The sequence below is a fragment of the Rhinichthys klamathensis genome, unplaced genomic scaffold, assembly GCF_029890125.1.
Source record: "Rhinichthys klamathensis goyatoka isolate OS25496 unplaced genomic scaffold, OSU_Roscu_1.1 h1tg000029l_1, whole genome shotgun sequence".
NCBI lineage: Eukaryota > Metazoa > Chordata > Actinopteri > Cypriniformes > Leuciscidae > Rhinichthys > Rhinichthys klamathensis.
The window spans coordinates 4367565-4394936 of record NW_026606579.1 but is presented as its reverse complement, the minus strand read 5'-3'; the positions used below and the strand labels follow the sequence as shown (position 1 = coordinate 4394936).

The 27372-nt window shown below is 39.0% G+C and overlaps 1 protein-coding gene across 1 annotated transcript in view; it reads right to left on the bottom strand.

Moving 5' to 3' along the window:
* Positions 1–27372, bottom strand: part of atxn7l1 (ataxin 7-like 1) — an 82673-nt gene that overhangs the window by 11638 nt on the left and 43663 nt on the right. The window contains exons 4-8 of the mRNA XM_056245351.1: positions 12178–12257; positions 7393–7576; positions 4806–5218; positions 1613–1695; positions 1279–1523 (exon numbers count right to left, since the gene is read on the bottom strand). Coding sequence (XP_056101326.1) covers positions 1279–1523; positions 1613–1695; positions 4806–5218; positions 7393–7576; positions 12178–12193 — 941 coding nt within the window. The 5' untranslated portion in view covers positions 12194–12257. The remainder of the gene's footprint in view (positions 1–1278; positions 1524–1612; positions 1696–4805; positions 5219–7392; positions 7577–12177; positions 12258–27372) is intronic.

Genomic DNA, 27372 nt, shown 5'->3' with positions numbered 1-27372 from the left:
TGCTTAACGTAGCCTATAATAAAACGCGTTGCGTTCATATTCTGGGCTCATCTGCTTTTCTGTAGGCTATGCTTTATTAATAAGGTGTGTACAGAATTTGATCTTTTAATATAAAAGTTTTAGGACAAAGCCGTTAAGCGTTTTTCACGTTAAGCGTTTTGAATGTATTTTATCCGCGCACTTTGAAAAGACTCAAACGGACACAGGCCGAGTGAAAGACTGGATTTTGTTTTTTCGATCAGGTATGGGTACAAGTGATTTCAAAACATTTCAGCCGGTTCTAATTTGATTTTTGGATACTGTGAACACGTTTAGCTAAAAAGACTGCCGCTCCAGTTTAGCGTTTATTGTTTCTGCAGTTAAAAAGACAAAGTTGACAATCCTGGCCATACTTTCGTTATTTTAATAATTTCTTTATTTTTATTTTATTAATTGATCACTCAGGGTGATCTTATTGAACTATTTGTGACTTGTGTTTTGAATATTTGTTCCCACTTTAGGCATTTTGCACACATTGTTCTGCTTCTTGTGACTTGATTCTGACTTATTTCGTTTTGTATATTTATTTATTATAAATGTATATTGTGTTTTTAATTGTTGATTATTTTTCAGTGCATCGATGTTGCGCTGTAGGCCTACTTAGAGCATGCTCGTACAGGCAATTCAGCCGATTTAATTTGATTTGCATGTGAAATGCAAAGCCCATCTGCAGTGTGGCCTTTCTGCAGTTATTTATGTTATTTCTTAGTTTTATTGATCCAAAATGTTTTTATACATTTTCTTCTATATCTTTGTGTGATGTTCTGTACATCGCGGCTTTAAAATGTTAAAGCCCCGCCCCCTCCCCAACACCACACACATGATTCGACTATTAGTCGACTATAGGCAGGACTTGACGAATCTGATTCGACTAAGAAAATTCTTAGTCGGGGACACCCCTAGTGAATCAGTTCCAAAGGTTCATGTCAATGAATCGATTCAGGACTCAACGGTTCAAAATGCACCCTCACTAAAATGTTTAGTATAAATATTTAGGAAAAGTTTAAAGTTTATTGACATGTTAATATGTTGGTGCATATAAATAAAAAAGGATTGAATATCATGTGTTGATATACTGATAAACGGCATGTGAAACATGCCTTGATTGATTTAACAACAGTTTTACAGTTTTACTTCTTAAAGCAAATTTTTTGAACCTAAGAGTGGTTCAAATCATTGTTGAGCACTTTAGTATGGAAGTCGACTAATTCTACAATCAATGTAGTCGGCAGAACGTACCTGTGCAAGTGTGAATTGGCCAGCCTCAGTTTGAGAGTGGGAGTGGTCTTGCCATTGGTACAGCTTGCGGATTGGCTGGGTGCTGCGTCATGTGACTGCGTGACCTGCACTGATTGGCTGCCTGCTTGAACTTCCTTTTTTTGCCCCACCTCCTTCTCCTTCGCCCGTCCCTTATGCTCCGCTAGAAGAAAGTCGAAGTCTCTCCTCCGTCCTGGGACGGCTCGCCGGTGGGTCAAAGAGTGAGTCTAGAACATACATGATCAAACACATGTTATGAACAGCAACACAGCGAACATTCGAACCAACAGATGTGATTATGAGTAATGATACCAACCTTACAGGTTAACGAACGAGTGCAGGCCCGCCTCGTCTCTGGGTCTAAAACCCCACAGTGTTTATTAGGATCAAACACTCGCCCTGTACAACAAAACAGAGTGGGACTTTATATTGTTATTTTCAGCTAAATATAATGTATTTGATGTATTATACTGCATTAATTTATGCGCTATTTCATAAAATGCAGTAATTATTTGTATATTTTTGTATGTATGTGTACATATACACACACAAGTGTGTATATATTAGGGGTGTAACGATATTTGAACCGAACCGAAAAACCGCGATACACCACCCACGATACGTATCGCGATACTCTCATGGCGAACCGAACACGCCCCGCCCCCTGCCGCCCCGCCCCCTGTTGCCCCGCCCCCTGCTGCCCCGCCCAGCCCCGGCTCATTGCACCTCATGTGTTGTGTACACAACGAATACAGGGCTGTTGCCTAACCACCATTAACCACATATAATCGCAATAAGCTCAGTGTTTTGTTACTTTTGATAATAAGCAAGGTGTAATCTTTCAAATTATGTCTATTTGATCACGAAATGCAAACAATAAATGCTGTTTTGGCGCTCTTAGATGTGGCGTGACAGATATCACTGTATGCATGCGGCAGCGCGGAGCGCGATCATCTCTTCCTCAGTTACAGAATAAACATGAATGGACACCCGAAGGTATGTTGAAAGATACAGTATACTTACTGAAAGGCATCATAACTCGTGCAAACACTCAATCAGTGTTTCAACAGCGGAAATACGTCAATAAAACGCTTAGTTTTTCACATAGCTTTATATTTACCTCAGGCAAGTCATTCAGTGTCCACAGCTTGCTGGTTTGCTAACTCTTTCACTAAATAAATGCTATATATTAGCCTATATATTATATTTTACTTAACCTATTTATGATATCTTGATTATTTAATGTATGTTTAAAATAGTTGTCATGAAAATAACAGCAACTGTATAAATTATTATATAACAATAACAAATTAGAGTAAAAACATGTTAATGCAATGCCTTATGTGCAGTTTACATGTTTTCATACAATTTGTTATTTGAGTGTTGATTATTATTATATCATTTAGGCTAAAAGTCTAGGCTTGTTAAGCTTTAATGTTATAGTAATGTGTGTAAAGGGCTGTAGTTTACAGCATTAGCAGATAATTTTGTTATCCTTGAGAAACGTTTACTTGTAATTGAATTAATTTAAAGACAAGGACACAATTTGTTCATTAAAGCACTGTTTAATCAAAAATAAAAGCAATTTTAGCTTTCTAAACCCCCCCACCACCCCACCGAAATGAACCGAACCGAACCGAGACCTCAAAACCGTGAGACGAACCGAACCGTCAGGTTTGTGTATCGTTACACCCCTAGTATATATATATATATATATATATATATATTAGGGCTGTCAAATGATTAATCGTGATTAATCACATCCAAAATAAAAGTTTTTTTTACATAATATATGTGGGTGCACTGTGTATAATTATTTTGTATATATATAAATACACACACATGCATGTATATTTAAGAAAAAAATATTATTTATATATAAAATATTTATATTTATATATAATATACATTATATATAAATCTATATACAGTATATACATGAAAATTGTTCTTAAATATATACAAGCATGTGTGTGTATTTATATATATAAAATAATTATACACAGTGCACCCACATATATTATGTAAAAAAAACTTTTATTTTGGATGTGATTAATCATGATTAATCATTTGACAGCCCTAATATATATATATATAAACTTGAAATATATATTTTATTTATACATTTTTTATTTATTATTGATATGTATTAGTATGTTATGTTGGTACATATCTCAATATCAAATGATTAAATATGTGTTCATAAATTGTGGAAAACATGCCTTGATTAATTTAAATATTTAGTCTGTTTTACTTCTTAAAACAAATATTTAGAACCTCAGTGGCAATATTTATTATATATATGTGTGTGTGTGTGTGTGTGTGTGTGTGTGTGTGTGTGTGTGTGTGTCTGTGTCTGTGTGTGTGTGTGGGGTGTGGGCGTGTGTCTGTGTGTGCGTGTGTGTGTGTCTGTGTGTTTGTATGTGCGTGTGTGTGTGTGTGTGTCTGTCTGTCTGTCTGTCTGTCTGTCTGTCTGTCTGTGTGTGTGTGTGTGTCTCTGTCTGTCTGTCTGTCTGTCTGTCTGTGTGCGTGCGTGCGTGTGTGTGTGTGTGTGTGTGTGTGTGTGTGTGTGTGTGTGTGTGTGACTGAGAAATCTCTGAGAAACTGTGGCTCAGGCGGTTTCAAACACAGAGTCCTGATTACAACAGTCCCGGGATCTGCCGAAAGCAGCATAAATCAAGCCGAGAGCCGAGTAAACAACATGCGGAGAGGGACGAGGAGACTAACCAGAGAGTTACGACTTAACATTCATGCTTCCAGGCGAACAACAACTCTACAAAACATAAACCACTGAACTTGAGTGTGAAAACAGGTTACGGGATTTATTTCCTTTATTGCTTGTTCATCCTTTTGATTTGTGTTTTTATTTCTCTCTCACCCGTTTTAAAACAAGAACACATCAAATCAAATCTAAAAAATACAAAAAAATCCTCAGACTATATACACAAACATTTCGGAGTTATTTTAAATTGTTATAGTATTTTTTAACATTTTAAAATAATTGAATTTTTACATTTTCGGTTTTCATTATTTTGTTGTGCTTTTTGTCATTTTTATTTCTATTTAGCTTTATTTATTATTTCAGTAATTCATTTTAGCACTTTTATTTCAGTTATTAGCAAAGGCAACATTGCAACCTATATTCTTATATAATAAGAAATATTTCTTTTTTTTAATTTCAGCTTTATTTGAATAAACAAAAAATATTTTAATAGTTTTAGTTAACAATAACAACACGGCATAAAACATACAGTTAAAAAAAAAGACAAATTCAACTAGATAAAACGACTTTTCCTTATTGATGACATCACGAAGGCCATACAGGCGGAGGAAAATAATATTAACCAATAATATCGAAGCACAACCCTATCAAATCCTTCCAATCAAATCCTGTCGGAAGTTAAAAAGTGGTTTCCTACATTATTTCTAGTTGAATTCTTAGTTTCTCTAAAAAAAACAGCAAATAAAATTTTCTTCACTTTTCTTCTCAAAAAGTGTTTTCTACTCACCCGAGACTCTCCGAGGCCTCCCGCCTTTGGCTCCATTCTGATGCTTCTTGTCTGGAGGAGAAGGCGGGACTATCGGTCTCCTGTCCAATAGGGATGGAGACGTGGAGGGTGAGGGGGCGGGGCGTTTCTCCAAGGGTGACCGTGACGGGCTGGGCCGCCTGTCAATCAGTGATGGAGGCGTGGTGGAGCGAGGAGTCCCGGGACCTCGACCGTTCAGGAACTTCTCCTGGATCTTGTGAGATGCTGGTGACGTGGAGGAGGACTTGAGAGGAGCGGATGATGGAGAGGAAGACGAGGAAGAGAAAGAAAGAGAAGAGCTCGCTGTGGGAGACGAAGAGTTGACTTTGATGTGCGCTCCCTCCGATCGGTTGAAACACGGCATCTTTTCCAGACTCACCACAGGTAAAGACACGCTAGAGGACAAAAGATTGTGCATTTAAAAGACACAAAGTGTCACATTTTATTAGTCTAACACAAGGTTTGGGACAAAATAGACACAAAAGTTGCCGTTTAAAGGTTTGGGGTCAGTAAGATTTTGTTTTTTTAAATATATATATATATATATACTAATTCAGCAAGGGTGCATTAAATTAAATTGATTAAAAGACAATAAAGACATATAAATTGTTACAAAATATTTATATTTCAAATAAATGCTGTTCTTTCTATTCATCAAAGAATCCTGAAAAAATAAAATGTATCAAAGTTTCCACAAAAATATAATATAATATAATATAATAATAACAGTGTAAGGCTGGTGCCGGTATGTCTGATCGACCCCTCAATGTGACAAAAGGCCCTCCGGGGAATTAACACTTGAACTATCCCTTGAATATGTAACTCCCTCTTGCATATGTAACAGGAACTTTGGAGAAGCAGCACGCAGTGCAGTTCACACTTCACCCACACTGTCTTCCCCACATCCCCCTCCTCCTCACCTGAAATACACTGAAACCTTATGCAATGTTATGTGTGTACAAAAATGTAACTACTCATGTTTGGTGTCTTTTGATGTATCACAATGCGCCTGGTGACATGGTCTCATTCCCCCAACTATGATGAAAGGCTAAAAGAAGTTATGAAATGTGAGAAAAGTGATGTGTCCCATAATAGCCTCATTCAGACTACCTCCTGTATGTAAAATCAGGCAGACCTCACAGTGTGAGCCCCTGAATAAACAACCAAGATCTAATTATAATGACAGACATCACCATTTGGTAACAATTGAATTATCTGGGTTTATAAGGAAAAGCAGCAGAAATGTTCGGGGAGTCTGTAGGTTGACTGCCCACACAACCGCTGTGTGTAATTTTGTTGACAGGTAACAATTTCTACAAATTCTGTGATTTCTGAATTGATATGCTTAACTGATGATTTTATCCTCTGAATTGGATTTGAAATGATTACATCATTACCTGATCAATAAATTGTAAACGTTTGATTTTATTCTAACCGACTCTGAGAATTGTTTTTCCCCGAGTAGATTATCGGATTCGTATATTTCCACAAGTTTGCGTCAGAGTTTAGTGACGACTAATATCTGATATCAGATTCAAGTGTACTTGAATGAGGAGACGGGTAGTTTCCGTCTAGAATCAGCTAATGCTGTTTGATCTAGATTTGGGTACGTCTAAATACCTCTGTTCTAATTTAATGTTACTTTAGATAAGTGCACGCTACTAAAGTAAATTATTGAATAAGTTCCTGAGGTGGCATTCAAGGGGGCTGTGTATATGTCTTCGATTTTGTACGTGTGAATTACGGCAAATCCCAGACATTCAGCCAATTACCTCTGTTTTGATAATCGGAAACTGACGAGATTGTGCCGGAGACCTGGTGAGGAACTCGAAGTGATATAGTTTCCTGATCTGAGCGGATAAAATATAATCAGAGTTTAAAGAATAAACAAACCTTCGCTAACGTTTAATGATGCACGGATATCATTAAAACCTTTTCATTTATGGAGTCAGATAATAACGAGATAATACATGAGAAAATATATTGCATTTAATCTTGTTGTGTTGCGTGAAAGGAAAGGCAAGTAATACGCAGAGTAACCTTCTACCGCTGATTGGATGCCGAATTTGGACCAATCGAGCCGGACTTTACAACAGCACAACTGTTTTCAACTCTGATAATAATCAGAAATATTTCTTGAGCAGTAAATCAGCATATTTGGAGTAATGATACTGAAAATTCAGGTTTGATCACAGGAATTAATTACATTTCACAATATATTCATAAGCTATTTTAAATTATAATAATATTTCACCGTATTTTTACCGTATTTTTGAACAAATAAATGCAGTCTTGATGAGCAGAACTTTGTGTAAATATTATAAACAGTGCCTATTTATATGTAGAATTTTTTTAGAAATATAGACATATTTCTCTAAAGTTCAATACATAATGAACACAGCCAAACTAATATTAATGTTATTTTGTTTCTTTGTGAATATGCCTACAGGCCAACATTACAGCAGTAGACGGTGTTTACACACACTCTGCTTTATTACACACACTCTAGAACACTAAATTGAACCGATATAATCCTGTGTTTGTCAGGGAAGGGCAGTGTTGTACCCACCAGGCCTTGGCTCGCGCTCCCTTGGGCGGATAGACGGCCAGCGGGGCCTTGCTGAAGCGTGAGTGTGGGTAATCTCGAGGAACCCGGAAGGGAAGGGGATCCACCTCGCTTTGACCCGCAGACATCTTGGCCTTGACAGGAACCAGAGGAGTCCTGGAGCCGCTGGGCGAGCAGTGTCTCCTCTCTGAACACACAACCGTTGTGAAGAAAATACAATTAAAATGTGTCCTTGGAAATAAGAACTTGTTCTTAAGTGACTTGCCTGGTTGAATAAAGGTTAATAACAAATGGCAGAAGATCAGGGCTAAACAATTCATCGCAATGAACGCGATTTGGCAAAGGCTGCGATTATTTTAATGCGCAGTTTGTCAGTGCAGCGGCTGATCGGTAGTAAATGCTGGTCCATCTGAACACCAGAGGGCGTCTCACACACACACTCCATCTGAACACCAGAGGGCGTCTCACACACACACTCCATCTGAACACCAGAGGGCGTCTCACACACACACTCCATCTGAACACCAGAGGGCGTCTCACACACACACTCCATCTGAACACCAGAGGGCGTCTCACACACACACTCCATCTGAACACCAGAGGGCGTCTCACACACACACACACACTCCATCTGAACACCAGAGGGCGTCTCACACACACACTCCATCTGAACACCAGAGGGCGTCTCACACACACACTCCATCTGAACACCAGAGGGCGTCTCACACACACACTCCATCTGAACACCAGAGGGCGTCTCACACACACACACACACTCCATCTGAACACCAGAGGGCGTCTCACACACACACTCCATCTGAACACCAGAGGGCGTCTCACACACACACACACACTCCATCTGAACACCAGAGGGGGTCTCACACACACACACACTCCATCTGAACACCAGAGGGCGTCTCACACACACACTCCATCTGAACACCAGAGGGCGTCTCACACACACACACACTCCATCTGAACACCAGAGGGCGTCTCACACACACACACTCCATCTGAACACCAGAGGGCGTCTCATACACACACTCCATCTGAACACCAGAGGGCGTCTCACACACACACTCCATCTGAACACCAGAGGGCGTCTCACACACACACTCCATCTGAACACCAGAGGGCGTCTCACACACACACACACACACACACACACTCCATCTGAACACCAGAGGGCGTCTCACACACACACTCCATCTGAACACCAGAGGGCTTCTCACACACACACACTCCATCTGAACACCAGAGGGGGTCTCACACACACACACACTCCATCTGAACACCAGAGGGCGTCTCACACACACACACACTCCATCTGAACACCAGAGGGCGTCTCACACACACACTCCATCTGAACACCAGAGGGCGTCTCACACACACACACAAACTCCATCTGAACACCAGAGGGCGTCTCACACACACACACACACTCCATCTGAACACCAGAGGGCGTCTCACACACACACACACACACACACTCCATCTGAACACCAGAGGGCGTCTTACACACACACTCCATCTGAACACCAGAGGGCGTCTCACACACACACACACACTCCATCTGAACACCAGAGGGCGTCTCACACACACACTCCATCTGAACACCAGAGGGCGTCTCACACACACACACACACTCCATATGAACACCAGAGGGTGTCTCACACACACACACACACTCCATCTGAACACCAGAGGGCATCTCACACACACACACACACACACACTCCATCTGAACACCAGAGGGCGTCTCACACACACACACACACACACTCCATCTGAACACCAGAGGGCGTCTCACACACACACACACTCCATCTGAACACCAGAGGGCATCTCACACACACACACACACACTCCATCTGAACACCAGAGGGCGTCTCACACACACACACACACACACTCCATCTGAACACCAGAGGGCGTCTCTCACACACACACACTCCATCTGAACACCAGAGGGCGTCTCACACACACACACACACTCCATCTGAACACCAGAGGGCATCTCACACACACACACACTCCATCTGAACACCAGAGGGCATCTCACACACACACACACACACACACACACACACTCCATCTGAACACCAGAGGGCATCTCACACACACACACACACTCCATCTGAACACCAGAGGGCGTCTCTCACACACACACACACACACACACTCCATCTGAACACCAGAGGGCATCTCACACACACACACACACACACACACACACACACACTCCATCTGAACACCAGAGGGCGTCTCACACACACACTCTATCTGAACACCAGAGGGCGTCTCACACACACACTCGGCGTCTCACACACTCCATCTGAACACCAGAGGGTCTCACACACACACACTCCATCTGAACACCAGAGGGTCTCACACACACACACTCCATCTGAACACCAGAGGGCGTCTCACACACACACGCCAAATATGCCCCGCCGCAGAAGTACGATAACACACATCATTCCAGGAAACCCCTATCGCGCATCATCGCTGTAACTGAATAAACAGAAGATTGAAACGCTTTGATTAAACATGAATAATAAACACACGACTGCCTTATTCTGTGTAAGAAGCACATCATCTCACAGAAAGATGCTCAACTGTCGTTATGAAGTGAGTTTGGAGTAAAATCATGTTATTAAATGTTGTCTTTTGTTGGACAAGAGGTTCATAAATGCTTCTCATGTTTGACGCGTGTTGCTTTTTCAAACGCACGTTATAAGAAACGCTTTCAGACGGAGCCGCGTTTACAGAGCCGTGCTTCACTGACAAGCTGCACATAACAAATAATCACAGCCTTCACCATTTCAAAATCACAATAAGCCAAATCGGTTTAGCACGATTACATGTAAATCACGATTAGTCGTGCAGCCCTACAGAAGACATCAGCCTCTCAACACTGGAGAACCATAAACACATCGGCCCACAGCACTTCCCAAATCATAGTGCATTAAAAGAAAATTACAGTGCACACTCACTTCTGCTAATATTCCACACAACCCACTTACAATATTCAAGAGAGGTTTGTGAGGTTTTCATTTGTAGTAATAATATGTACGTTGAGGAATCTGAGGCTGAAAATGAAACTGCAGTTTTAAATGAATGAAACTAAAAGCTGACCAGCAATGGATTTTTAGGAAAATGCTTTTAGCTAGATTAGATAGATAGCTTACATGTAAATGCAAACAATATGCTATACATAAAACAATAATGAAATATTATTTTATTAATATTTTATTATATTTATATTTTTACTATACACACACATAGATATCTAAATATATCTAAATACAAATATATATACAGGTGAAACTCGAAAAATTTGAATATCGTGCAAAAGTTCATTTATTTCAGTAATTCAACTTAAAAGGTGAAACTAATATATTATATATAGACTCATTACATGCAAAGTGAGATATTTCAAGCCTTTATTTGTTATAATTTTTATGATTATGGCTTATAACGTATGAAAACCCCAAATTCAAAATTAGAATATTGTGAAAAGGTTTTCATAAGCTGTAACCCATAATCATCAAAATTATAACAAATAAAGGCTTGAAATATCTCACTTTGCATGTAATGAGTCTATATAATATATTAGTTTCACCCTTTAAGTTGAATTACTGAAATAAATGAACTTTTGCACGATATTAAAATTTTTCGAGTTTCACCTGTATATATATAAAATGCCTCGCATTGACTTCCATAAACATTTTTGCATGACAACTCAAATAAATCACTGAATCCGAGGTTTGAACTGATTCACAGCAATAAAACAAACTTATCAACTCGGACACTTTCTTAAAATTTTCGTGAGACAATGCACCTGGTTTATTAAAATAGTAGCAATGCTTTTGATGTTGCCTTACTTTATATTTCAAGCAAAACCGTGAATCATGAATATCCCACAAATACATAATCCAGTCCAAGATATTAAAGGAGAACTCCGGCGCAAAATGAACCTTTGGTCTAATAAAACATTGGTACCTAGTCAACCGTTCTCTGAGATTTGTTTTCATGATTATCGAATGTAAAGAGTTTTATCTCTAAAAACTGTTTAGCGTATAACGCTAGTAATGGGGGCATATAATAAGTAAAAAGAAATCGCTAGTTTATACCACTAACAAGACTCAAAATAGCCCCACACGAACACAGTAACACAATGAGGGTCCCTACATGCGAACCGAAGCATTGAGAACTTTGTAAGTGTACAGACCGTTTAATAAGAAGATAAAGATAAAGACAGTCCACTTCGTGTATACAGACAGGAGCCATCTTTGGAAAACAGTCTCGACTAATCAAACCACGAACGCCATTCATACAGTTCAGCTCACTTAGCACATCGTTCGTGGTTTGATTAGTCGAGACTGTTTTCCAAAGATGGCTCCTCTCTGTATACACGAAGTGGACTGTCTTTATCTTTATCTTCTTATTAAACGGTCTGTACACTTACAAAGTTCTCAATGCTTCGGTTTGCATGTAGGGACCCTCATTATGTTACCGTGTTCGTGTGGGGCTATTTTGAGTCTTGTTAGTGATATAAACTAGCGATTTCTTTTTACTTATTATATGCCCCCATTACTAGCGTTATACGCTAAACAGTTTTTAGAGATAAAACTCTTTACATTCGATTATCATGAAAACAAATCTCAGAGAACGGTTGACTAGGTACCAATGTTTTATTAGACCAAAGGTTCATTTTGCGCTGGAGTTCTCCTTTAATAATACGCCCCAAAACTGACATGCCAAAGGAAATGCTAATCCACTTACGGTTCTTGCTATGCATGGCTGTGGACGGGTCGAGGTGGACGCGCTCCTCTCTTCTCACTGTTCAGCTGTTCCCCAACTACCTGCAACGACAAACACTCATTACCACACACAACACAACACAAATCACACACACAATCGATGTACGCGTTTCAAAACCGTCTGTCTGAGCCAGACTACTCTGGAAATAAACAAGGATGTTTTTCTGTTTTTGGTAGTGAATAATAATAATAATAATAAATATAGCTGCGAGCAGCGATTACGGGCCCAAGCCGGTGGCACCGCAACCCCGGTGCCTTTAGTTACCTAAAGGCACCGGAGTGGCGGTGCCGCCGGCTTTGGCCCTTCATCGCTGCTCGCAGCTATATTCATATATATATATATATATATATATATATATATATATATATATAAACAAGCCGGTGGCACCGCCACCCCGGTGCCTTTATATATATATATATATGTCTACATTGTTCAATCACGCCTCACACACACACACTTTTGCAGAGCCCACACCAATGCAAGCTCTATAGCACACATCTTCTCAAAGGTCAAAGCGGAGTTACGATATTGCCCGTCATGCACAGTAACCCTAAAGGCACCGGGGTGGCGGTGCCACCGGCTTGTTTATATATATATATATCGTATTATTCTAACTTGTAAAAAACTATTAACTTTTGTTAATATTCAACCATTTCACAACTAACTTTTTTCCATAGATCAAACACAACATAATTATATGGTGGACTGAAACAAAAATTATTAATTAAATAAAATTATTGTTTTCCTCTGAAATAGCAAAAGCATCACACACTAGCTGTACCTGCTCTAAATAAAAAATAGTAATTCAATAAAAATACAAAATCGAACTAAATAAAATAAATTATTACAAAAACAAAATCAAACCAAAGAAAATATATCTTCGAAAAAAAAAGCGAGTGTCATGAGGAAAGGCGCCTCAGGAATCGTCAGGATTAACTCCATGTGTAAGGAATTTTGATTGATTTTATTTGTCACTTGAAAATTATTGTTAAATGTGTGCCTGCATAACTTTAATAAGATTTATTTTCTTTGATTTGATTTTGTTTTATATAATTTATTTATTTCGATTTTGTATTTTTATTTAAATACTATTATTTATTTAGAGCAGGTACAGCTAAGTGTGCGATGCTTTTGCTATTTCAGAGGGAAAAAAACACATTTTATTTCAAAAAGGCTTTTCAATTAAATAAAATGTTCAAGCTTTGTTTTCGTTTTATTATTTTGTTTGTTTTAAGCTTTGTTTAATTTATATTGTTAATCATCTGACACAAAACAAATGCATAAAGTATCATTTTAACTTTTAAAAAACTATTAACATTTGTTAATAGTACATTGCCTGTCTTTTGTTAATAGGACAAAACATAGTTATTATATTTTATAATATTTTATAAATATATAAAATAAACATTTGTAATGAAATCGTTCAAAAAAATGATATTAGCATTGTTTTAAACTTTGAAATAGAAGTAGCGCAATGCCTGGCCACTCCCGCGCCGCCTCCTTTTCACAATCCGAGGGAACCGTCTCCGGAATATTAACCTCACTCCTAGAAGTCCAATTCTCATTATTCATGCCTCTTACCTGGGATTGATTGCACACACACACACACACACACACACACACGCACGCACGCACGCACTCACACGCACACACACACACACACACACACACACACACGTGTCAAGTCACTTACATTTTAGATGCAATATTGACTGTTCTTCTGTTTCAGCAGCGAAAATAGTTAAACAAAGATCACAGCAGAACCATTGCATCTCACAGCAACGTGTTTTCTCATTACTGAATGATTCAGCATTTTGAACAAATTGGTTGACTCAAAGATTCAATGACCGATCCATAAACATCTGTCTCATTCATGAATGACTCAGTCGTTCAAACGAATCGTTTGAACGAATGAATCAATGACCCGCTCATTAAGACGGTCGCCTGGCGACACCTAGTGACGGTTTAGTGTTATTTGATTATACACTCAAAATATTCCACAACAAATCCTTTAAATTTAATGATATTCAGAACAGAACACGAATAAAAAAATAACTATAATAAAGCCAAAACGAAATAATTTAAAACAAAAGTAAAAGTAAGTGGTGTTAGGCTCACGTAAATCTCTCTTTAGAATCTAAATGTTGCAACATTTGCGATGTATTTGGATGCTAAACTATTCTTTATTACAGGCTTTGTACTTCACTCACGTTCCAATATCGACGGAAAAAATCATCCTCTTCACTTGTGCAAAAATGTGCTTGGAAAAATCACAGTGGAGCGGTGCTTACTGTGAATGATACAAATTGTACTACTGACTATTTCAACATAGCAGTGTAATTTGTATATGTTAGGTTGAATGTTTTATTATTGTGTGTGTGTGTGTGTGTGTGTTTGTGTGTGTGTGTGTGTGTGTGTGTGTGTGTGTGTGTGTCAGTGTGTGTGTGGGGGTCTGGGTGGCTCAGCGCGATTGAACAGTGAAACATACTCCGTCATTTTCTTCATACAGGACATCATTCAAACGTCAAAGTGTTTACTTATATTTGTGTACACTCGCAATAAAACACAACATTGTGTTTTTGTTAAATAAATTAAAGTAATACGTCCCCCGAAATGGCGCTAATTTTAAAATGAAACTAAAATTCTCACGGCTGCACGGGCATTCATAACTCTGCGCGCCCACGGTGAGGGACGAGCAGAACAGAGCGAACGTTGTTTAGTTCATTCCTACTTCCATAGGAATTAATTGAAAAAGCTCACTCTACTCTGCACCATTATTAATGAATTGTGCAGACGTCCTTATTTTACTTTCGCTTTTTACCTGATTTTGAACACAAGAGGGCAGTATAACACTATGTATGATTTGGAAAAAAAAATGTTTTGACTAAACAACCATTCTGGCTGTTTTTAAACTTAAACATTATTCTCTAATTGCTCTCACCATGCCCGTTTCTGAAACTCTGCACATGTCTACTGTCTAATAAATGTGATGTGTCTGTCGGGTTTCATGCAATTTCAAGTATGTTAAGAGTCTCAAAAGCATTAACAAAGAATAATAAAGTTTGATGCGTTGCCACGGCAACAGTATCTAAGATATCAATAATCCTTTCTCAGGTCTACATCTGCCGTGTGTCTACATTATACACATAAAGTTTGAAGCAAATTGGGTAAAAATAAGAGGGTGATTTCAAAGCCTTTAGGAAGTGACACACTTCCTGCTGCCAGTTGGTGGCGCTATAACTTTGACTCACAATAGTCACATCCATGTGATCGGACTCTTACAGCGAACACACTGCTGAAGTTTCATCAAGATCAGTTAATGTATGCAGAAGTTATAACACACTTCCTGTTTCCTTTATTCGCCATAAATTCGTTTCCTCGCCACGGCCAAACCGTTCGAGATATCAAAAATCCCCTGGCAACTTTTCATCCTCAATGTCTTGACTTCATGCTGACCGAGTTTCGTGGCGATTGGTTGAATTCTCTAGGAGGAGTATATCGAATTCCAGGGGCATACGCTTCCAAACAAACCATAATAGCCGACTTCCTGTTGGGCTGGGGTAAAAAGTAAAAGTACAAAGGATATATGAATCGATGAGATCTATATGGGTACCGAGTTTCATATTATTACATTCAAGCGTGTTTGATTTATGGACCAAGTTTTCGGACCCTGTTCCAGGGGGCGCTGTCGAGCCCCCCTGCCACGCCCGGGTACCAGCTTCAGCCCGGCCCTGATGGCCGCGGGTTCTGACCCGTGTGCAAAGTTTCAAGAGTTTTTGAGCATGTTAAGGGCCCCAAAAGTGCGCTGAGAGTCTCAAAAGTATCCAAAAAGAATATTAAAGTTTGATGCGTTGTCACGGCAACAGCATCTAAGATATCAACAATCCTTTCACAGGTCTACATCTGGCGTGTGTCTACATTATACACATCAAGTTTGAAGCAAATCGGGTAAAGCCTGTTTGATTTATGGACCAAGTTTTCGGACCCCGTTCCAGGGGGCGCTGTCGAGCCCCCCTGCCACGCCCGGGTACCAGCTTCAGCCCGGCCCTGATGGCCGCGGTTTCTGACCTGTGTGCAAAGTTTCAAGAGTTTTTGAGCATGTTAAGGGCCCCAAAAGTGCGCTAAGAATCTCAAAAGTATCCAAAAAGAATATTAAAGTTTGATGCGTTGTCACGGCAACAGCATCTAAGATATCAACAATCCTTTCACAGGTCTACATCTGGCTTGTGTCTACATTATACACATCAAGTTTGAAGCAAATAGGGTAAAGCGTGTTGGATATATGGACCAAATTGTCTGACCCGTTCAAGGGGGCGCTGTCGAGCCCCCCTGCCACGCCCGGGTACCAGCTTCAGCCTGGCCCTGATGGCCGCGGGTTTTGTCCCGTGTGCAAAGTTTCAAGAGTTTTCGAGCACGTTAAGAACCCCAAAAGTGCCCGAAAGCATAAAAAAGCATGAAAAAGCTTAGAAAAAGGAATATTAATGTTTGATGCATTGCCATGGCAACAGTATCTAAGATATCAATAATCCTTTCACAGGTCTACATCTGGCGTGTGTCTACATTATGCACATGAAGTTTGAAGCAAATCGGGTAAAAATAAGAGGGTGATTTAAAAGCATTTTGAAAGTGACACACTTCCTGCTGCCAGTTGGTGGCGCTATAACTTTGACTCACAATAGTCACATCCATGTGATCGGGCTCTTACAACGAACACACTGCTGAAGTTTCATCAAGATTAGTTAATGTATGCAGTAGTTATAACACACTTCCTGTTTCACGTTTCTCGCCATAATTTCGTTTACTCGCCACGGCCAAACCGTTCGAGATATCAAAAATCCCCTGGCAATTTTTCATCCTCAGTGTCTTGACTTCATGCTGACCGAGTTTCGTGCCGTGTGTTTGAATTCTCTAGGAGGAGTATTTCACATTCCATTGCATGTGTTTTCCAAACAACCCTTAATAGCCGACTTCCTGTTGGGCTGGGGTAAAAAGTAAGAGCATGAAGTATATATGAACCGATGAGATCTATATGTGTACTGAGTTTCATATTATTACATGCAAGCGTGTTTGATTTATGGACCAAGTGTTCAAACCCCGTTCCAGGGGGCGCTGTCGAGCCCCCCTGCCACGCCCGGGTACCAGCTTCAGCCCGGCCCTGATGGCCGCGGGTTCTGAGATGTGTGCAAAGTTTCAAGAGTTTTCGAGCACGTTAAGGCCCCCAAAAGTGCCCAAAAGGTAGTAAAATAATAATAATAATAATAATAAATATATATATATATATATATGAATATAGCTGCGAGCAGCGATTACGGGCCCAAGCCGGTGGCACCGCAACCCCGGTGCCTTTAGTTACCTAAAGGCACCGGAGTGGCGGTGCCGCCGGCTTTGGCCCTTCATCGCTGCTCGCAGCTATATTCATATATATATATATATATATATATATATATATAAACAAGCCGGTGGCACCGCCACCCCGGTGCCTTTATATATATATATATATGTCTACATTGTTCAATCACGCCTCACACACACACACACACTTTTGCAGAGCCCACACCAATGCAAGCTCTATAGCACACATCTTCTCAAAGGTCAAAGCGGAGTTACGATATTGCCCGTCATGCACAGTAACCCTAAAGGCACCGGGGTGGCGGTCCCACCGGCTTGTTTATATATATATATCGTATTATTCTAACTTGTAAAAAACTATTAACTTTTGTTAATATTCAACCATTTCACAACTAACTTTTTTCCATAGATCAAACACAACATAATTATATGGTGGACTGAAACAAAAATTATTAATTAAATAAAATTATTGTTTTCCTCTGAAATAGCAAAAGCATCACACACTAGCTGTACCTGCTCTAAATAAAAAATAGTAATTCAATAAAAATACAAAATCGAACTAAATAAAATAAATTATTACAAAAACAAAATCAAACCAAAGAAAATATATCTTCGAAAAAAAAAGCGAGTGTCATGAGGAAAGGCGCCTCAGGAATCGTCAGGATTAACTCCATGTGTAAGGAATTTTGATTGATTTTATTTGTCACTTGAAAATTATTGTTAAATGTGTGCCTGCATAACTTTAATAAGATTTATTTTCTTTGATTTGATTTTGTTTTATATAATTTATTTATTTCGATTTTGTATTTTTATTTAAATACTATTATTTATTTAGAGCAGGTACAGCTAAGTGTGCGATGCTTTTGCTATTTCAGAGGGAAAAAAACACATTTTATTTCAAAAAGGCTTTTCAATTAAATAAAATGTTCAAGCTTTGTTTTCGTTTTATTATTTTGTTTGTTTTAAGCTTTGTTTAATTTATATTGTTCATCTGACACAAAACAAATGCATAAAGTATCATTTTAACTTTTAAAAAACTATTAACATTTGTTAATAGTACATTGCCTGTCTTTTGTTAATAGGACAAAACATAGTTATTATATTTTATAATATTTTATAAATATATAAAATAAACATTTGTAATGAAATCGTTCAAAAAAATGATATTAGCATTGTTTTAAACTTTGAAACAGAAGTAGCGCAATGCCTGGCCACTCCCGCGCCGCCTCCTTTTCACAATCCGAGGGAACCGTCTCCGGAATATTAACCTCACTCCTAGAAGTCCAATTCTCATTATTCATGCCTCTTACCTGGGATTGATTGCACACACACACACACACACACACACACACGCACGCACGCACGCACTCACACGCACACACACACACACACACACACACACACGTGTCAAGTCACTTACATTTTAGATGCAATGTTGACTGTTCTTCTGTTTCAGCAGCGAAAATAGTTAAACAAAGATCACAGCAGAACCATTGCATCTCACAGCAACGTGTTTTCTCATTACTGAATGATTCAGCATTTTGAACAAATTGGTTGACTCAAAGATTCAATGACCTATCCATAAACATCTGTCTCATTCATGAATGACTCAGTCGTTCAAACGAATCGTTTGAACGAATGAATCAATGACCCGCTCATTAAGACGGTCGCCTGGCGACACCTAGTGACGGTTTAGTGTTATTTGATTATACACTCAAAATATTCCACAACAAATCCTTTAAATTTAATGATATTCAGAACAGAACACGAATAAAAAAATAACTATAATAAAGCCAAAATGAAATAATTTAAAACAAAAGTAAAAGTAAGTGGTGTTAGGCTCACGTAAATCTCTCTTTAGAATCTAAATGTTGCAACATTTGCGATGTATTTGGATGCTAAACTATTCTTTATTACAGGCTTTGTACTTCACTCACGTTCCAATATCGACGGAAAAAATCATCCTCTTCACTTGTGCAAAAATGTGCTTGGAAAAATCACAGTGGAGCGGTGCTTACTGTGAATGATACAAATTGTACTACTGACTATTTCAACATAGCAGTGTAATTTGTATATGTTAGGTTGAATGTTTTATTATTGTGTGTGTGTGTGTGTGTGTGTGTGTGTGTTTGTGTGTGTGTGTGTGTGTGTCAGTGTGTGTGGGGGGGTCTGGGTGGCTCAGCGCGATTGAACAGTGAAACATACTCCGTCATTTTCTTCATACAGGACATCATTCAAACGTCAAAGTGTTTACTTATATTTGTGTACACTCGCAATAAAACACAACATTGTGTTTTTGTTAAATAAATTAAAGTAATACGTCCCCCGAAATGGCGCTAATTTTAAAATGAAACTAAAATGCTCACGGCTGCACGGGCATTCATAACTCTGCGCGCCCACGGTGAGGGACGAGCAGAACAGAGCGAACGTTGTTTAGTTCATTCCTACTTCCATAGGAATTAATTGAAAAAGCTCACTCTACTCTGCACCATTATTAATGAATTGTGCAGACGTCCTTATTTTACTTTCGCTTTTTACCTGATTTTGAACACAAGAGGGCAGTATAACACTATGTATGATTTGGAAAAAAAATTTTTTTGACTAAACAACCATTCTGGCTGTTTTTAAACTTAAACATTATTCTCTAATTGCTCTCACCATGCCCGTTTCTGAAACTCTGCACATGTCTACTGTCTAATAAATGTGATGTGTCTGTCGGGTTTCATGCAATTTCAAGTATGTTAAGAGTCTCAAAAGCATCAACAAAGAATAATAAAGTTTGATGCGTTGCCACGGCAACAGTATCTAAGAGATCAATAATCCTTTCTCAGGTCTACATCTGCCGTGTGTCTACATTATACACATAAAGTTTGAAGCAAATTGGGTAAAAATAAGAGGGTGATTTCAAAGCCTTTAGGAAGTGACACACTTCCTGCTGCCAGTTGGTGGCGCTATAACTTTGACTCACAATAGTCACATCCATGTGATCGGACTCTTACAGCGAACACACTGCTGAAGTTTCATCAAGATCAGTTAATGTATGCAGAAGTTATAACACACTTCCTGTTTCCTTTATTCGCCATAAATTCGTTTCCTCGCCACGGCCAAACCGTTCGAGATATCAAAAATCCCCTGGCAACTTTTCATCCTCAATGTCTTGACTTCATGCTGACCGAGTTTCGTGGCGATTGGTTGAATTCTCTAGGAGGAGTATATCGAATTCCAGGGGCATACGCTTCCAAACAAACCATAATAGCCGACTTCCTGTTGGGCTGGGGTAAAAAGTAAAAGTACAAAGGATATATGAATCGATGAGATCTATATGTGTACCGAGTTTCATATTATTACATTCAAGCGTGTTTGATTTATGGACCAAGTTTTCGGACCCTGTTCCAGGGGGCGCTGTCGAGCCCCCCTGCCACGCCCGGGTACCAGCTTCAGCCCGGCCCTGATGGCCGCGGGTTCTGACCCGTGTGCAAAGTTTCAAGAGTTTTTGAGCATGTTAAGGGCCCCAAAAGTGCGCTGAGAGTCTCAAAAGTATCCAAAAAGAATATTAAAGTTTGATGCGTTGTCACGGCAACAGCATCTAAGATATCAACAATCCTTTCACAGGTCTACATCTGGCGTGTGTCTACATTATACACATCAAGTTTGAAACAAATCGGGTAAAGCCTGTTTGATTTATGGACCAAGTTTTCGGACCCCGTTCCAGGGGGCGCTGTCGAGCCCCCCTGCCACGCCCGGGTACCAGCTTCAGCCCGGCCCTGATGGCCGCGGTTTCTGACCCGTGTGCAAAGTTTCAAGAGTTTTTGAGCATGTTAAGGGCCCCAAAAGTGCGCTAAGAATCTCAAAAGTATCCAAAAAGAATATTAAAGTTTGATGCGTTGTCACGGCAACAGCATCTAGGATATCAACAATCCTTTCACAGGTCTACATCTGGCTTGTGTCTACATTATACACATCAAGTTTGAAGCAAATAGGGTAAAGCGTGTTGGATATATGGACCAAATTGTCTGACCCGTTCAAGGGGGCGCTGTCGAGCCCCCCTGCCACGCCCGGGTACCAGCTTCAGCCTGGCCCTGATGGCCGCGGGTTTTGTCCCGTGTGCAAAGTTTCAAGAGTTTTCGAGCACGTTAAGAACCCCAAAAGTGCCCGAAAGCATAAAAAAGCATGAAAAAGCTTAAAAAAAGGAATATTAATGTTTGATGCATTGCCATGGCAACAGTATCTAAGATATCAATAATCCTTTCACAGGTCTACATCTGGCGTGTGTCTACATTATGCACATGAAGTTTGAAGCAAATCGGGTAAAAATAAGAGGGTGATTTAAAAGCATTTTGAAAGTGACACACTTCCTGCTGCCAGTTGGTGGCGCTATAACTTTGACTCACAATAGTCACATCCATGTGATCGGGCTCTTACAACGAACACACTGCTGAAGTTTCATCAAGATCAGTTAATGTATGCAGTAGTTATAACACACTTCCTGTTTCACGTTTCTCGCCATAATTTCGTTTACTCGCCACGGCCAAACCGTTCGAGATATCAAAAATCCCCTGGCAATTTTTCATCCTCAGTGTCTTGACTTCATGCTGACCGAGTTTCGTGCCGTGTGTTTGAATTCTCTAGGAGGAGTATTTCACATTCCATTGCATGTGTTTTCCAAACAACCCTTAATAGCCGACTTCCTGTTGGGCTGGGGTAAAAAGTAAGAGCATGAAGTATATATGAACCGATGAGATCTATATGTGTACTGAGTTTCATATTATTACATGCAAGCGTGTTTGATTTATGGACCAAGTGTTCAAACCCCGTTCCAGGGGGCGCTGTCGAGCCCCCCTGCCACGCCCGGGTACCAGCTTCAGCCCGGCCCTGATGGCCGCGGGTTCTGAGATGTGTGCAAAGTTTCAAGAGTTTTCGAGCACGTTAAGGCCCCCAAAAGTGCCCAAAAGGTAGTAAAATAATAATAATAATAATAATAATAATAATAAATATAGCTGCGAGCAGCGATTACGGGCCCAAGCCGGTGGCACCGCAACCCCGGTGCCTTTAGTTACCTAAAGGCACCGGGGTGGCGGTACCACCGGCTTTGGCCCTTCATCGCTGCTCGCAGCTATATTTATTTATATATATATATATATATATATATATATATATATAAAGCCGGTGGCACCGCCACCCTGGTGCCTTTAGGGTTATTGTGCACGACGTGCAAAAACGTAACCCTGCTTTGACTGTCGAAAAGAAGTGTGCTGTAGAGCTTGTATCAGTGTGGGCTCTGCAAAAGTGTGCATTGAGGGCACATGTCAACCACAAAGTATGCGAGAGCAACCTTCTGAAAGGTCAGGTCTACATCCAGGTCTACATCTGCCGTGTGTTTACATCATAGTAGTGAAGTTTGAAGCAATCAGGTGATTTCAAAGCTTTTTGAAAGTGACAGACTTCCTGCTGCCAGTTGGTGGCGCTATAACCGGGGTGGCGGTGCCGCCGGCTTTGGCCCTTTCACGCTGCTCGCAGCTATATTTATATATATATATACACACACACACACACATATATATATATATATATATATATATATATATACATAAATATATATATATATTGTTTTTTTAAGAGACAAGACAGAATATTACTTGCCTGATCTGATTAGAAAAATAGTGTTTGTGTGTGTGTGTGTGTGTGTGTGTGGCGTAATTGAACAATGTAGACATAAAGACATACTCCGTCCTTTTGTTCATACAGGACATTATTCAAACTGCAAAGTGTTTACTTATATTTGTGTACACTCGCAATAAAACACAACATTGTGCTTTTGTCAAACTATAAACTCTTGTCAAACTGTAAACTACAACTGTCACCCAACCAAAATCTCTTACACACACACACACACACACACAGTTTAAAAGCAAAAAATATCAAACAATCCTATTTAAAAACAGTCTGTGGGAGCCATCTTTTGGACATTCATCATATCGCATTGGTTTTCATTTCTTGTCATCAAACAGAGCCCTAATCTGTTTATTTTTTCAGTTACACATTCTACATTGATTAAAAAAGAAAAATCAAAGGTGTTTTTATTTTATACAGAAATAAATAATCTATCATTCAGATGAGAATAAAGTTAGTGTTAGTTCAAATTTTAAGGAAAACAAATATATGATCTGAAATATAGCACATTCATGTAAAATTCATTTAGGTTCGATTACCAAACATACAATCTTAATGTAATTTTTAAGCAAACAATACATTTAAAATATATGGGTTGTATGACTATTTTTTAATATAAAAAGATATATATCCAAAAAGACAAGGTCTAAAGTTTAACAAGGGTTAAACTCTTATCACTGTAACAGACACAATCACACACACAATCACACACACACACACAAGTCAAATCACTTACATTTTAGATGCAATATTGACTTTTTTTCTGTTTCAGCAGCGAAAATAGTTAAACAAAGATCACAGCAGAACCATCGCGCATCTCACAGCAACGCGTTCTCATTACTGAATGATTCAGCATTTTGAACGAATCGGTTGACTCAAAGATTCAATGACCAATCAATCCATAAACATCTATCTCATAAGTGTTTACTTATATTTGTGAACAATCGCAATAAAACACAACATTGTGCTTTTGTCAAACTGTAAACTACAACTGTCACCCAACCAAAATCTCTTTTTTATTTTATACAGAAATAAATAATCTATCATTCAGATGAGAATAAAGTTAGTGTTAGGTCAAATTTTAAGGAAAACTCTGAAATATAGCACATTCATTTAAAATTCATTCAGGTTCAATTACCAAACATACAAATCTTAATGTAATTTAAAGCAAACAATACATTTAAAATATATGGGTTGTATGCCTATTTTTTTTTATATAAAAAGATATATATCCAAAAAGTAACAGACACAATCATACACACACACACACACACACACACACACACACACACACACACACACACACACACACACACACAGACACACACACAAGTCAAATCACTTACATTTTATATGCAATATTGACTTTTTTCTGTTTCAGCAGTGAAACTAGTTAAACAAAGATCACAGCAGAACCATCGAGCATCTCACAGCAACGTGTTTTCTCATTACTGAATGATTCAGCATTTTGAACGAATCGGTTGACTCAAAGATTCAATGACCAATCCATAATCTGTCTCATTCATGAATGACTCAGCCGTTCGAACGAATCGTTCGAACAAATGAATCAATGACTCGCTCATTAAGACGGTCGCCTGGCGACACCTAATGACGGCTTAGTGATATGTTTAAAAGTATCATTCTTTCAAACGATTGTTAATTAACTCATATTTGAAACATAAGCTATATATATATATATACACACACATATATACACACAAAAATAAAATAAAAACACATTTGAAGCGTGTTTGCTTACTAAATTGTGAGCAGAACGAAAGTTGCAGCAAATATCAGCAACAGGAGTCAAATTTCATTAATCACGAGAGTGAAGAGCTGACTGAAAAGATGATGACGGAATAGGCTATTTTATGTAAAAGCGCCTATTTAAGCGAATCTATCATTGTACTCTTTTGTTGTTGTGTTTTCCGTGAAAAATAATAGACTATTGAACTCACAATTCAAGCAATTGGCCCCCGATATTGCACTAATTTTAAAGTGACACTAAAAAGTATGCGGCTGCAGTGGCATTCATTACGGTGCGCGTCCATGGCGACGAGCGAGCAAAACAGAGCGAACGTTTTTTCATTTCTACTTCCATAGAAATTCATTCGAGCGCACTGTGAGCGCCACCACTATAAATGTCCTTACTTTACTTTCACTTTTAACTTAGCGATATAAAAGCCCCCGGTGTTACACGTCAAATAACCGGTGAGAAAAAATTCTCGGAGTCACATAGCAGCTACCTATATTTAAATACAACAGGCCTACCTGATTTTGAACACAAGAGGGCAGTATAGCCCTATGTATTATTTGATATATTTATTTTTTAACTGAATAGTGCATCCTGGCTGTTTTTAAACTTGTACATTATTCTTAAATTGAAAACAAGAATAAAATGGGTTTAGTTCTGATATTTGTATAATTTTATCTAGAAATAAATGGTGTATAATTAAATTTTTAGAAGATATGAGGCTTTTAGTGTTTATTTTTTTTTACATGACTTTAATCCCTCGCCATAGCAAAACAATTAGAGATATTCAATAGATATTCACAATTATGCTTCTTTAATGTATTTTCATCATGTTGAAAAAGTTTGGTGGGAATAAAATAAACCACTTAAGAGGAGTGGGTAAAAATGTAGAGCCTGGTTTTGCAAAACATCCACATTAAGACCAAAATAGCCCACTTCCTGTTGGGCTGGCTTAAAGTTGTTTGGCCCGATGAGATCTATATGTGTACAGAGTTTCATAATATTACATGCAAGTGTGTTTGATTTATGGACCAAATTTTCTGACCAAGTTAATTTAATTAATAAACTAATTATATAAAACTATTTTCAATGCACTACAATTCAACTGGTTATATGCCTTTACTTATTAATACAACTTATTTAAAAAATACAAGGCGTAAGACATTTTTTTTTCTTTTTTAATGCAGGCCAAACCACACAGCAGTCAAATGGTTAATCTAGCCCCCCTCCCCCTCCCCACACTCACAGACACACACACACACACATAGACGTAGGCTCAGAGAGAGAGAGACATAAAATGACAATTTTCAAACCAAAATATCTGACTTCCTGTTGGTTGGAGCTATTGAGTGTAAATTAGAAAGTTGTCTGGCTGGAGGAGAACAATACACATACCGATTTTTATTACTGTAGATAAAATCAATCCCCCCACTTTTGACAAAAGGTGGCGCTACTGAGCCCCTCACCACGCCCGTTTCTGAAACTCTGCACATGTCTACTGTCTAATAAATGTGATGTGTCTGTCGGGTTTCATGCAATTTCAAGTATGTTAAGAGTCTCAAAAGCATCAACAAAGAATAATAAAGTTTGATGCGTTGCCACGGCAACAGTATCTAAGATATCAATAATCCTTTCTCAGGTCTACATCTGCCGTGTGTCTACATTATACACATAAAGTTTGAAGCAAATTGGGTAAAAATAAGAGGGTGATTTCAAAGCCTTTAGGAAGTGACACACTTCCTGCTGCCAGTTGGTGGCGCTATAACTTTGACTCACAATAGTCACATCCATGTGATCGGACTCTTACAGCGAACACACTGCTGAAGTTTCATTAAGATCAGTTAATGTATGCAGAAGTTATAACACACTTCCTGTTTCCTTTATTCGCCATAAATTCGTTTCCTCGCCACGGCCAAACCGTTCGAGATATCAAAAATCCCCTGGCAACTTTTCATCCTCAATGTCTTGACTTCATGCTGACCGAGTTTCGTGGCGATTGGTTGAATTCTCTAGGAGGAGTATATCGAATTCCAGGGGCATACGCTTCCAAACAAACCATAATAGCCGACTTCCTGTTGGGCTGGGGTAAAAAGTAAAAGTACAAAGGATATATGAATCGATGAGATCTATATGTGTACCGAGTTTCATATTATTGCATTCAAGCGTGTTTGATTTATGGACCAAGTTTTCGGACCCTGTTCCAGGGGGCGCTGTCGAGCCCCCCTGCCACGCCCGGGTACCAGCTTCAGCCCGGCCCTGATGGCCGCGGGTTCTGACCCGTGTGCAAAGTTTCAAGAGTTTTTGAGCATGTTAAGGGCCCCAAAAGTGCTCTGAGAGTCTCAAAAGTATCCAAAAAGAATATTAAAGTTTGATGCGTTGTCACG